This window comes from Canis lupus, chromosome X, assembly GCF_011100685.1.
Source record: "Canis lupus familiaris isolate Mischka breed German Shepherd chromosome X, alternate assembly UU_Cfam_GSD_1.0, whole genome shotgun sequence".
NCBI lineage: Eukaryota > Metazoa > Chordata > Mammalia > Carnivora > Canidae > Canis > Canis lupus.
The window spans coordinates 60118757-60133640 of record NC_049260.1 but is presented as its reverse complement, the minus strand read 5'-3'; the positions used below and the strand labels follow the sequence as shown (position 1 = coordinate 60133640).

The 14884-nt window shown below is 36.4% G+C and overlaps 1 protein-coding gene across 6 annotated transcripts in view; it reads left to right on the top strand.

Annotated features, from left to right (window-relative positions):
• The window catches only part of ATRX (ATRX chromatin remodeler), a 332654-nt gene that overhangs the window by 116176 nt on the left and 201594 nt on the right, over positions 1 to 14884 (top strand). For all 6 annotated transcript variants that reach the window (XM_038587761.1, XM_038587760.1, XM_038587757.1 and 3 more), the window contains one exon: positions 204 to 3289. In XM_038587761.1, the coding sequence (XP_038443689.1) occupies positions 204 to 3289 (3086 nt within the window). The remainder of the gene's footprint in view (positions 1 to 203; positions 3290 to 14884) is intronic.

The following is a 14884-nucleotide window of genomic DNA, read 5'->3' as shown; positions in this document are numbered from 1 at the left end:
TGATGTCTTTAATGGATGGTTATTCTTTTTCACAAAACCTTAGGTTTATGTCTGTTTTAGGTTTCCGGTAAAGAATAAGCAGGTGACCCAAAGTACTTTACTATTAAAGTTCCTGGCAGGAAAATTTAAATTTCTTTAATAATGGAAAAATTTAAAGTGAGTTTCATTTTAGAATAATATTTTCATCTTTTAAATAATTTCAGGTGGTGTGCAGAAGGTGGAAACTTGATTTGTTGTGACTTTTGCCATAATGCCTTCTGCAAGAAATGCATTCTGCGCAACCTTGGCCGAAAAGAACTCTCTACAATAATGGATGAAAACAACCAGTGGTATTGCTATATTTGTCACCCAGAACCTTTGTTGGACTTGGTCACTGCATGTAATAGTGTATTTGAAAATTTAGAACAGTTGTTGCAACAAAATAAAAAGAAGATAAAAGTTGACAATGAAAAGAGTAATAAAGTATATGACCATACACCCAGATTCTCTCCAAAGAAAAATAGTTCCAATTGTAATGGAGAAGAAAAGAAATTAGATGATTCATGTTCTGGTTCAGTAACCTACTCTTATTCAGCACTAATTGTGCCCAAAGAGATGATTAAGAAGGCAAAAAAACTGATTGAGACTACAACTAACATGAACTCCAGTTATGTGAAATTTTTGAAGCAGGCAGCAGATAATTCAGAAATCAATTCTGCTACAAAGTTACGTCAGCTTAAGGCTTTTAAATCTGTGTTGGCTGATATCAAGAAAGCTCATCTTGCATTAGAAGAAGATTTGAATTCAGAGATTCGAGCTTTGGATGCTCTAAACAAAGAGAAAAATACCAAAGAGCATAAGGTCATAGATGCTAAGTCTGAAACAAAAGTACGAAAAGGAGAAAAACCCGGTGCTTTGGAAAGGAAGGATATTTCAAAATCCGAAGCTAAACTGTCAAGAAAGCAGGTGGATAGTGAGCACATGGATCAGAGTAATACAGTACAGGAACAAAGAGCAAATAAAAGTGTCAGTGGTGAACATAAGAAATCTGATAAAAAAGAAGAACCTCAGTATGAACCTGCTAACACTTCTGAAGATTTAGACATGGATATTGTTTCTGTTCCTTCCTCAGTTCCAGAAGACATTTTTGAGAATCTTGAGACAGCTATGGAAGTTCAGAGTTCAACAGATAATCAGGGAGATGGCAATAGTGGAACTGAGCAAGAACTGGAGAATTCTTCTGTAAAATTAAATATTACTTCCAAAGACAACAGAGGAGGTATTAAATCAAAAACTACAGCTAAAGTAACTAAAGAATTATATGTTAAACTCACTCCTGTTTCCCTTTCTAATTCTCCAATTAAAGGTGCTGATTGTCAGGAAGTACCACAAGATAAAGATGGCTATAAAAGTTCTGGTCTGAACCCTAAGCCAGAGAACTGTGGACTTGGACAGGAAAAGAATGATAATGAGCATTTGTTTGAAAGTGAAGTTCCATTACTCTCAGAAGAATCTGATCTTCGAAGATCTCCACGTGTAAAGACCACACCCTTGAGGCGACAGACAGAAACCAATCCTCCAACATCTAATTCAGATGAAGAAAGTAATGAAATAGTTAAGGAGAAACAAAACCTATCAGTTCCAATGAGAAAAAAGGATAAGCGAAATTCTTCTGACAGTGCTATAAATAATCCTAAACCTAATAAATTGCCTAAATCTAAGCAGTCAGAGATTGTGGATCAGAATTCAGATTCTGATGAAATGTTAGCAATCCTCAAAGAGGTATCCAGGATGAGTCACAGTTCTTCTTCAGATACTGATATTAATGAAACTCATACAAATCACGAGAAGACTTTATATGATTTAAAGACCCAAACAGGGAAAGATGATAAAGGAAAAAGGAAACGAAAAAGTTCTACTTCTGGTTCAGATTATGACATTAAAAAAGGCAAATCAGCTAAAAGATCTATAATTTCTAAAAAGAAACGACAAAACCAGTCTGAATCGTCCAATTATGACTCAGAATTAGAAAAAGAGATAAAAAGCATGAGTAAAATTGGGGCTGCCAGAACAACCAAAAAAAGAGTTCCAAATAAAGAAGACTATGATTCTTCTGAAGATGAAAAACACAGAAAAAAAGGAATGGATAATCAAGGGCAGAAAAATTTGAAGACTGCCCATGAAGGATCATCTGATGATGCTGAAAGGAAACAAGAGAGAGAGAATTTCTCTTCAGCTGAAGGCACAATTGATAAAGACAGAACAAACATGGACTTAAGAGATCAAATCTCTAAGAATCAACAGTCAGGTGTTTCTTCTGATGGTGCTGATAAGCTGCCTTCAGGAAAGGAGGCTAGTTTTAATTCTCCAGAAGATAAAAAGGTTGCTGAAACTAAAGAAAAGAGTAAGCATTTGAAAACTAAAATGTGTAAGAAAGTACAGGCAGGCTTATCTGACATTCTTGAGAATTTCCCAAAGAAAGAACAGAGTGATGAATCCTCTGAAGATGATAAAAAGCAGAGTAAAAAGGGAACTGAAGTAAAAGAAAAGAAAACTACAGACTTGAAGAAAAGTACAATTAAGATGGAACAACAGTATGAATCATCATCTGATAGCACTGAGAAACTACCCGAGGGAGAAGTTGTTTCTCCTTTTCCTAAAGGTATAAAACAAAATAAGAATGATACAACTTATGGAGAAAAGAAAAGTAAAAAAACAAAAGATAAAACTTCTAAAAAGAAAGGTGAAGTATCTGATAATGCTGAGAAATTACAGGGAAAAAGAGATAGTTGTGATTCTTCAGAAGATAAAAAGAGTAAGAATGGGGCATCCAATAGAGTGAAGAAAAGATGTAACTTGTCTGAAAAGAGTTCAAGGAAGAGACAAGATTGTTCATCATCTGATACTGAGAAATATTCCATGAAAGAAGACGGTTGTGATTCTTCTGATAAGAGACTGAATAGAATAGAACTGAATGAAAGAAGAAATTTAAATTCAAAGAGAAATACCAAGGAAGTACATATTGGCTCATCATCTTCTGATGGTGAGGAAAGTTCTGAAGACAATAAAAAGCTAAAGAAACAGAGAACTTCAGCAAAAAAGAAGACAGTCAATGTCAAGGAGAAAATGAGAAACTCCCTAAGAACAAGCACTAAAAGGAAGCAAGCTGACATTACATCATCATCTTCTTCTGATATAGGAGATGATGATCAGAATTCTGTAGGCGAGGGAAGCAGTGATGAGCAGAAAATTAAGCCTGTGACTGAAAATTTAGTGCTATCTTCACATACTGGATTTTGCCAATCTTCAGGTATGCAAAAATACATAAATTCATAATTTGTACTTTTATCCTCTTGAATACCTACATTGTTTTCCTTGAAGCCAATCAAATGCAAGGTTACTGTTTAGGCAAAGGCCATTTAAAAATTCTTTAAAGATTTGCTAGAAAGCCTGCCTTCATTTATTCTTATGCCATTATTGGAAAGTATTTCAAATATTGTTAGTATTCTGTATCTGATATACCAGGTTTGTTGGGTAGATAACAGAATTTCTTTACCAATGTTTAGTGATTTTTCTGGAGTAATAAACAGTAGTTTATGAAGGAAAATCAGACCTCTGTCAGTCGTTCAGTAAGTATATATTCATGTAATGGAGATGTGTGCTTGGTGCTGCTATAACATAGTGTGTGGAAGTTTTAACTGCCTTGCCATGCATATGACTTTTTATGTAATCTCTGCACCCAGTGTGGGGCTCAAACTCACAACCCCAAGATCAAGAGTTGCATGCTCTTCCAGCTGAGACAGCCAGGCACCCCTGCATATGACTTTTTAAATTGGACAGATTAACTTTTTGTCTAGTGAATTCTCTGAAAATTAAATTTACATCATTAAACCCATTGCTGATGCTTGTCAATTTTTTCTAATCACATGAACAGATGTTTCTGTCTATAACAATAACAAAATAAAAATCCAAAAAGTAGATGAATTACCTTACCTTGAGGAGATAGAGACTAGGACAGTTAGGGTTTGGGTCAACCAGTTAGTAATACCCCCCCAAAATTAGAATTATAAAAATAATTTTTATCACTGTTGCAGTTCCTAAAAATCAGTTGTATAATAAATGTGCATGTGTCACTTCATTTTAAGTCAGTAAACCTGTCAGTTAACCAGGGACATGTTAAGCAAACTTATTCATTCATTCATTAAAAAAATTATTTATATTCTAACTCCAGCATGCTTGCTTAATTAATTAATTTAACCAATACATGTAGCATACAGTGTTATATTGATTTCAGGTTGTACTATATATAGTGGCTCAGCAAGTCTGTATATTAGTACTCATTGCAATAAGTGTACTCTTAATCCCCTTCACCTGTTTCAACCATCTTGTCCCTTCCCTTTGGTAACCATCAGTTTGTTCTCTATAGTTAAGTGTCTGTTTTTTTGTCTTTTTTCCTTTGTTCATTTGTTTTGTTTCTTAAATTCTACGTATGAGTAAAATCATAAGGTATTTGTCTTTCTCTGACTTACTTAGCATTATGCTCTCTTGATCCATACATGTTGCAAATAGTAAGATTTCATTCATTTTTATGGCTGAGTAATACTCCACTGTGTATATACCTGCCACATCTTTATCCATCTATCACTGGACACTTGAGTTGCTTCTATAATTTAGGTATTGTAAATAATGCTGCAATAAACATATGCATGCTTACATCTTCATGAATTAGTGGATTTCTATTCTTTGGTTAAATACTGGCAGAATTACTGAATCATATGTTAATTTTGTTTTTAGTTTTTGAGGAATGTTCATACTATGTTCCACAGGGGCTGCACCCGTTTGCATTTCCACCAACAGATTCCTTTTTCTCCACATCCTCACCAACACTTTTTATTTCTTGTGTCTTTGATTTCAGGCATTCTGACAGATGTGAGATGATATTTCATTGTGGTTTTGATTTACATTTCCCTGATGATGAGTGATGTTGAGCATCTTTTCATATGTCTATTGGTCATTTTTATGTTTTCTTTGGAAAGATGACTGTTTATGTCTTTTGTCCATTTTTAATTGGGTTATTTGTGGAGTTTCTTGGTGCTGAGTTGTAGAAGTTTTTTATGTATTGTGGATACTAATCCTTTATTGGATATATCGTTTGCAAGTATCTTCTCCTATTCTGTAGGTTGTCTGTTAGTTTTGTTGTTTCCTTTGCTGTGCAGAAGCATTTTATTTTAATGTAGTTCCAGTAGTTTATTTTTGCTTTTGTTTACCTTGCCTCAGAAGACATATCTAGAAAAATGTTGCTACAGTGGTTGTCAGAGAAATAACTGCCTATCCTCTCTCCTAGGATTTTTATGGTTTCAGGTCTCACATTTAGGTCTTTAATCCATTTTGATTTATTTTTGTGTATGGTTTCAGAAAGTGGTCCAGTTCCATTCCTTTGTATGTTGCTGTCCAATTTTCTCCACAGTATTTGTTGAAGAGACTTTTTCCTGTTGCATATTCTTGCCTCTGTTGAAAAAAATTAATTTTGTTGAAAATTAATTAACCATATAATGTTGAGCTTAATTCTGGTCTTTCTTTCCTGTTCTCTTGAGCTATGTGTCTGTATTGTGCCAGTACCATACTCTTCTGATTACTCCAGCTTTGTAGTATATCTTGAAATCTGGGATTGCGATACCTCAAGTTTTGGCTATTCAGAGTATTTTTTTTATTCCATGCAAATGTTAAGATTATTTGTTCTAGTTCTGTGAAAAATGCTGTTGGTATTTTGACAGGGATTGCATTAAATCTGTAGATTTTAATTTTAATAATATTTGTTCTCCCAGTCCACGAGCATGGAATATCTTTCCATTTGTTTGTGTCATCTTCCATTTCTTTCATCAGTGTTTTATGGTTTTCAAAGTATAGTTCTTTTACCTCCTTGGTTAACTTTATTCCTAGGTATTTTATTATTTTGGTGCAAATGTCAGGACAGTTTTCTTAACTTCTATTTCATTATTAGTGTATAGAAATGCAGTGATTTTCTGTACATTGATTTTGTATCATGTGACCTTACTGAATTAATCTATCAATTCTAGTAGTTTTTTGATGGAGTCTTTAGGGTTTTCTATGTATGGTATTATGTCATCTGCAAATTATGAGTTTTAGTTCTTCCTTACCAATTTGGATGCCTTTTATTTTTTTGTTGTCTGATTGCTGTGGTTAGGACTTCCAGTACCATGTTGAATAAAAGTGGTTTGAATGGATATCCTTGTCTTGTTTCTGATATTAGGGGGAAAGCTCTTAGTTTTCATCATGGAGTATGACATTAGCTTTTAGTTTTTCATATATGGCCATTATCGTGTTGTGGTATATTCCTTCTAAATCTATTTTTTGAGAGTTTTTTTTTAATTATGAATGGATTTTATACTTTGTCAAATGCTATTTTTGCATCTATTGAAACGATCATATGATTCTTTTTTTTAATATTTTATTTATTTATTCATGAGAGACACAGAGAGAGAGAGGCAGAGACACAGGCAGAGGGAGAAGCAGGCTCCCTGCAGGGAGCCTGATGTAGCATTTGATCCTGGGTCTCCAGGATCAGGCCCTGGCTTGAAGGCGGCGCTAAACCACTGAGCCACCTAGGCTGCCCTGATCATATGATTCTTATGCTTTCTCTTATTGATGTGACGTATCATATTGGTTGATTTGCAAATATGAATCTCACTTGCAGCCCAGGAATAAATCTTACCTGATTGTGTGAATGATTTTTTTAATGTATTGTTGGAGTCTGTTTGCTAGTATTTTCTGGAGGATTTTTGCATCTATGTTCTTCAGAGATACTGGCCCGTAGTCCCCCCCCCCCCTTTTTTTAAGATTTTATTTATTTATTCATGAGACACACACACACGCAAACACAGAGGCAGAGACACAGGCAAGGGAGAAGTAGGCTCCATGCAAGGAGCCTGATGTGGGACTTGATCCCGGGTCTCTAGGATCACACCCTGGGCTGCAGGTGGCACTAAACCGCTGCGCCACCGGGGCTACTCCCCCCGTAGTTCCCTTTTTTAATCAGGTTTTTGTATCAGAGTAATGCTGGCCTCTTAGAATGAATTTGGAACCTTTCCTTCATCTTCCATTTTTTGGAATAATTTGAGGAGAATTGGGTATTAACTTCTTAAAATATTTAGAATTCACCTGTGAAGCCACGTGGTCCTGGACTTTAGTTTGCTGGGAGTTTTTTGCTTACTTATTCAATTTCACTGTTGGCAGTCGATCTGTTCAAATGTTTAATTTCTTTGCAGTGAAGGTTTGGAAAGTTAAATGTTCCTAGAAATTACTCAATTTCTTCTATTTTGTTCAATTTGTTAGCATATAGTTTTTCATAATATCCTCTTACAATCCTTTCTATTTCTGTGTTGTCCGTTATTGTTTCTCCTCTTTCATTTTTGATTTTCATTTGAGCCCTCTCATTTTTTTAAAGATTTTATTTATTTATTCATGAGAGACACAGAGAGAGAGAGAGGCAGAGACACAGGCAGAGGGAGAAGCAGGCTCCCTGCAGGGAGCCCGACATGGGACTCGATCCGGGGTCTCCACGATCGGCCCTGGGCTGAAGGCGGCGCTAAACTGCTGAACCACCGGGCTGCCTGAGCCCTCTCATTTTTTTGATGTGTCTGGCTGAAGGTTTATCAGTTTTGTGATATTTTCAAAGAACCAGCTTCTGGTTTCATTGATCCATTGTTTTTTTTTGTTTGTTTTTTGTTTTTTGGTTTGTATTTTATTTATGCTCTAAACTTTATTGGTTCTTCCTACCACAGGTTTTTTTTTTTTTAAATTTTTATTTATTTATGATAGTTACAGAGAGAGAGAGAGGCAGAGACACAGGCAGAGGGAGAAGCAGGCTCCATGAACCGGGAGCCCGATGTGGGATTCGATCCTGGGTCTCCAGGATCGCGCCCTGGGCCAAAGGCAGGCGCCAAACCGCTGCGCCACCCAGGGATCCCCCTACCACAGGTTTTGGGTTTCATCTGTTCTTTTTTTTTTTTTTTTGGTAGCTTTTTTAGGTATAAGGTTATGTTGTTTATTTGAGTTTTTTCATGTTTCTTAAGATAGGCTTGTATTGTTATAAACTTTCCTCTTGCTGCACGCCAAAGTTTTTGGAGCCTTGTGGTTTCATTTTCATTTGTATCCTTGCATTTTTTGATTTCCTCTTTGATATCTTGGTTGACACATTCATTGTTTAGTAGCGTGTATTTAACCTCCATGTATTTGTGTTTATTTTAGATTTTTTCTTGTGGTTGATTTCTAGTTTCATACCATTGTGGTTGGAAAAGATGCCTGGTATGACTTCGATCTTTTTGAATTTGTTAAGATTTGTTTTGTGGCCTAACGTGATCTATTCTGGAGAATGTTCCATGTGCATGTGCAAAGAATTGTGTTCTTTTTTAGGATGGAATATTCTGAATAAATCTGTTAGATCCATCTTGTCCAATGTGTCCTTTAAAGCCACTGTTTTCATGTTGATTTCTCTTTGAATGACTATGCATTGATGTAAGTGGGGAGTTAAAGTCCTCTTCTATTATTGTGTAGCTATTGAATACTTCTGTTTGTTATTAGCTGTTTTATGTTTTTGGGTGCTCCAATGTTGGGTTCATAAACATTTATGATTATACCTTATTTTTGGGTTGTACTGTTTATGATTAAATGGTATCCTTTTTTGTCTCGTTAAAATCTTTGTTTTAAAGTCTGTTTTTAACATTACAAGTATTGCTACTTGGTTTTCTTTTTACATCTATTTGTATGATGAATGTTTTTCCATCCCTTCCCTTTCAGTCTACATGTGTTTTTATGTCAGATGTGAGTCTTTTGGTATCATATAGATGGGTCTTCTCCATTTTAGTCGTTTTGCATCTTTTGATTGGAGCATTTAGTCCATTTACATTCAAAGTATTTATTGGTAGGCATGTATTGCAATTTTGTTGTTTTATGCTTGTTTTTGTAGTTTTTCTCTGTTCCTTTTTTCTCTTGATCTCTTCTCTAATTGTTTGCTGGCTTTCATTAGTGATGTGCTTGGATTTCTTTCTCTTTGTTTTCTTGCACATCAGTGGTTTTTTGTTTGTGGTTGTCATTAGTTTTATATATAACATCTGCATGTAGCAGTCTATATTAAGTTAATGGTTGCTTAAGTTTGAATCCATTCTAAAAGCACTAAATTGTTACTCTGTCTCCCCTCCCCCATGTTTTAGATATATGGTGTTTTTATATTTCCTTCTGTTTTGCAAATCCCTTGACTGATTTTTATTGACATACTTTTTACTGCTTTAATGTTGCCTACTTTTCTTATTATGATCTTACCTTTCCACTCAGAGAATTCCCTTTAATATTTCTTGTATGGCTGATTTAGATGAATTCATTTAATGTTATTTGTCTATGAAACTCTATCTCTCCTATTCTAAATGATTGTCTTGCTGGAGAGATTATTCTTGGTTGCAGTTTTGTTTTCCTTCAGCACTTTGAATTTGTCATGCCAGTCTCTTCTAGCCTTCAAAGTTTCTTCTGAAAACTGTTCATATCTTTATGGAATTTCCCTTGCATGTACCTGTTTTCTCCCATTCTTTTTAAAATTCTCTTTTTATCACTACATTTTGCTGTTTTAATTACTGTATGCCTTGGTGTGGACCTTCTTGGGTTGATTTTATTGGGGACTCTGTGTCTGCTGAATCTGGATGTATGTTTCTCTCCCCGGATTTGTGAAGATTTTTCAGCTATTATTACTTCAAGTAATTTTTCTGCCCCTTTTTCTTTTTCATGTCTTTCTGGGGTCCTTAGAATGTTCCTCTTACCATGCTTGTTGTGTTACTTTGTGGCCTAAATCTATTTTCATTTTTAAAAAATTTTTTTTTTATTTTTTATTTTTATTTTTTTATATATATTTTTTTATTTTCATTTTTTATTATTTTTTTCTCCCTTCTGTTCAGCTTGATTGCTTTCCATTACCCTGTCCTGTAGGTCAGTGGTCTATTCTTCTACTTTCTCTGTTCTTTTTTTTTTTTTTTTTTAATTTATTTTTTATTGGTGTTCAATTTACTAACATACAGAATAACACCCAGTGCCCGTCACCCATTCACTCCCACCCCCCGCCCTCCTCCCCTTCTACCACCCCTAGTTCGTTTCCCAGAGTTAGCAGTCTTTACGTTCTGTCTCCCTTTCTGATATTTCCCACACATTTCTTCTCCCTTCCCTTATATTCCCTTTCACTATTATTTATATTCCCCAAATGAATGAGAACATATAATGTTTGTCCTTCTCCGACTGACTTACTTCACTCAGCATAATACCCTCCAGTTCCATCCACGTTGAAGCAAATGGTGGGTATTTGTCATTTCTAATAGCTGAGTAATATTCCATTGTATACATAAACCACATCTTCTTTATCCATTCATCTTTCGTTGGACACCGAGGCTCCTTCCACAGTTTGGCTATCGTGGCCATTGCTGCTATAAACATCGGGGTGCAGGTGTCCCGGCGTTTCATTGCATTTGTATCTTTGGGGTAAATCCCCAACAGTGCAATTGCTGGGTCATAGGGCAGGTATATTTTTAACTGTTTGAGGAACCTCCACACAGTTTTCCAGAGTGGCTGCACCAGTTCACATTCCCACCAACAGTGTAAGAGGGTTCCCTTTTCTCCGCATCCTCTCCAACATTTGTTGTTTCCTGCCTTGTTAATTTTCCCCATTCTCACTGGTGTGAGGTGGTATCTCATTGTAGTTTTGATTTGTATTTCCCTGATGGCAAGTGATGCAGAACATTTTCTCATATGCATGTTGGCCATGTCTATGTCTTCCTCTGTGAGATTTCTGTTCATGTCTTTTGCCCATTTCATGATTGGATTGTTTGTTTCTTTGCTGTTGAGTTTAATAAGTTCTTTATAGATCTTGGAAACTAGCCCTTTATCTGATATGTCATTTGCAAATATCTTCTCCCATTCTGTAGGTTGTCTTTGAGTTTTGTTGACTGTATCCTTTGCTGTGCAAAAGCTTCTTATCTTGATGAAGTCCCAATAGTTCATTTTTGCTTTTGTTTCTTTTGTCTTCGTGGATGTATCTTGCAAGAAGTTACTATGGCCGAGTTCAAAAAGGGTGTTGCCTGTGTTCTTCTCTAGGATTTTGATGGAATCTTGTCTCACATTTAGATCTTTCATCCATTTTGAGTTTATCTTTGTGTATGGTGCAAGAGAGTGGTCTAGTTTCATTCTTCTGCATGTGGATGTCCAATTTTCCCAGCACCATTTATTGAAGAGACTGTCTTTCTTCCAATGGATAGTCTTTCCTCCTTTATCGAATATTAGTTGCCCATAAAGTTCAGGGTCCACTTCTGGATTCTCTATTCTGTTCCACTGATCTATGTGTCTGTTTTTGTGCCAGTACCACACTGTCTTGATGACCACAGCTTTGTAGTACAACCTGAAATCTGGCATTGTGATGCCCCCAGATACGGTTTTCTTTTTTAAAATTCCCCTGGCTATTCGGGGTCTTTTCTGATTCCACACAAATCTTAAAATAATTTGTTCTAACTCTCTGAAGAAAGTCCATGGTATTTTGATAGGGATTGCATTAAACGTGTATATTGCCCTGGGTAACATTGACATTTTCACAATATTAATTCTGCCAATCCATGAGCATGGAATATTTTTCCATCTCTTTGTGTCTTCCTCAATTTCTTTCAGAAGTGTTCTATAGTTTTGAGGGTATAGATCCTTTACATCTTTGGTGAGGTTTATTCCTAGGTATCTTATGCTTTTGGGTGCAATTGTAAATGGGATTGACTCCTTAATTTCTCTTTCTTCAGTCTCATTGTTAGTGTATAGAAATGCCATTGATTTCTGGGCATTGATTTTGTATCCTGCCACGCTACCGAATTGCTGTATGAGTTCTAGCAATCTTGGGGTGGAGACTTTTGGGTTTTCTATGTAGAGTATCATGTCATCGGCGAAGAGGGAGAGTTTGACTTCTTCTTTGCCAATTTGAATGCCTTTAATGTCTTTTTGCTGTCTGATTGCTGAGGCTAGGACTTCCAGTACTATGTTGAACAGCAGTGGTGAGAGTGGACATCCCTGTCTTGTTCCTGATCTTAGGGGAAAGGCTCCTAGTGCTTCCCCATTGAGAATGATATTTGCTGTGGGCTTTTTGTAGATGGCTTTTAAAATGTTGAGGAATGTTCCCTCTATTCCTACACTCTGAAGAGTTTTGATCAGGAATGGATGCTGTATTTTGTCAAATGCTTTCTCTGCATCCAATGAGAGGATCATATGGTTCTTGGTTTTTCTCTTGCTGATATGATGAATCACATTGATTGTTTTACGGGTGTTGAACCAGCCTTGTGTCCCAGGGATAAATCCTACTTGGTCATGGTGAATAATTTTCTTAATGTACTGTTGGATCCTATTGGCCAGTATCTTGTTGAGAATTTTTGCATCCATGTTCATCAGGGATATTGTTCTGTAATTCTCCTTTTTGGTGGGGTCTTTGTCTGGTTTTGGAATTAAGGTGATGCTGGCTTCATAGAACGAATTTGGAAGTACTCCATCTCTTTCTATCTTTCCAAACAGCTTTAGGAGAATAGGTATGATTTCTTCTTTAAACGTTTGATAAAATTCCCCTGGGAAGCCATCTGGCCCTGGACTCTTGTGTCTTGGGAGGTTTTTGATGACTGCTTCAATTTCCTCCCTGGTTATTGGCCTGTTCAGGTTTTCTATTTCTTCCTGTTCCAGTTTTGGTAGTTTGTGGCTTTCCAGGAATGCGTCCATTTCTTCTAGATTGCCTAATTTATTGGCGTATAGCTGTTCATAATATGTTTTTAAAATCGTTTGTATTTCCTTGGTGTTGGTAGTGATCTCTCCTTTCTCATTCATGATTTTATTAATTTGAGTCTTCTCTCTCTTCTTTTTAATAAGGCTGGCTAATGGTTTATCTATCTTATTAATTCTTTCAAAGAACCAACTCCTGGTTCTGTTGATCTGTTCCACAGTTCTTCTGGTCTCGATTTCGTTGAGTTCTGCTCGAATCTTTATTAACTCCCTTCTTCTCTTGGGTGTAGGATCTATTTGCTGTTTTTTCTCTAGCTCCTTTATGTGTAAGGTTAGCTTTTGTATTTGAGTTCTTTCCAGTTTTGGAATGGATGCTTGTATTGCGATGTATTTCCCCCTTAGGACTGCTTTTGCTGCATCCCAAAGATTTTGAACGGTTGTATCTTCATTCTCATTAGTTTCCATGAATCTTTTTAATTCTTCCTTAATTTCCTGGTTGACCCTTTTATCTTTTAGCAGGATGGTCCTTAACCTCCACGTGTTTGAGGTCCTTCCAAACTTCTTGTTGTGATTTAGTTCTAATTTCAAGGCATTATGGTCCGAGAATATGCAGGGGACAATCCCAATCTTTTGGTATCGGTTCAGACCCGATTTGTGTCCCAATATGTGGTCTATTCTGGAGAAAGTTCCATGTGCGCTTGAGAAGAATGTGTATTCAGTTGAGTTTGGATGTAAAGTTCTGTAGATATCTGTGAAATCCATCTGGTCCAGTGTATCATTTACAGCTCTTGTTTCTTTGGAGATGTTGTGCTTAGAAGACCTATCGAGTATAGAAAGAGCTAGATTGAAGTCACCAAGTATAAGTGTATTATTATCTAAGTATTTCTTCACTTTGGTTAATAATTGATTTATATATTTGGCAGCTCCCACATTTGGAGCATATATATTGAGGATTGTTAAGTCCTCTTGTTGAATAGATCCTTTAAGTATGATATAGTGTCCCTCTTCATCTCTCACTACAGTCTTCGGGGTAAATTTTAGTTTATCTGATATAAGGATGGCTACCCCTGCTTTCTTTTGAGGACCATTCGAATGGTAAATGGTTCTCCAACCTTTTATTTTCAGGCTGTAGGTGTCCTTCTGTCTAAAATGAGTCTCTTGTAGACAGCAAATAGATGGGTCCTGCTTTTTTATCCAGTCTGAAACCCTGCGCCTTTTGATGGGGTCATTAAGCCCGTTCACATTCAGAGTTACTATTGAGAGATATGAGTTTAGTGTCATCATGATATCTATTCAGTCTTTGTTTTTGTGGACTGTTCCACTGAACTTCTTCTTAAAGGGGAATTTTAAGAGTCCCCCTTAAAATTTCTTGCAGAGCTGGTTTGGAGGTCACATATTCTTTTAGTTGCTGCCTGTCTTGGAAGCTCTTTATCTCTCCTTCCATTTTGAATGAGAGCCTTGCTGGATAAAGTATTCTTGGTTGCATGTTCTTTTCATTTAGGACCCTGAATATATCCTGCCAGCCCTTTCTGGCCTGCCAGGTCTCTGTGGAGAGGTCTGCTGTTACCCTAATACTCCTCCCCATAAAAGTCAGGGATTTCTTGTCTCTTGCTGCTTTAAGGATCTTCTCCTTATCTTTGGAATTTGCAAGCTTCACAATTAAATGTCGAGGTGTTGAACGTTTTTTATTGATTTTAGGGGGGGATCTCTCTATTTCCTGGATCTGAATGCCTGTTTCCCTTCCCAGATTAGGAAAGTTTTCAGCTAGAATTTGTTCAAATACATATTCTGGCCCTCTGTCCCTTTCGGCGCCCTCGGGAACCCCAATTAAACGTAGGTTTTTCTTCCTCAGGCTGTCGTTTATTTCCCTTAATCTATCTTCATGGTCTTTTAATTGTTTGTCTCTTTTTTCCTCAGTTTCCCTCTTTGGTATCAACTTGTCTTCTATGTCACTCACTCGTTCTTCCACCTCGTTAACCCTCGTCGTTAGGACTTCTAGTTTGGATTGCATCTCATTCAATTGATTTTTAATTTCTGCCTGATTAGCTCTAAATTCTGCAGTCATGAAGTCTCTTGAGTCCTTTATACTTTTTTCTAGAGCCACCAGTAGCTG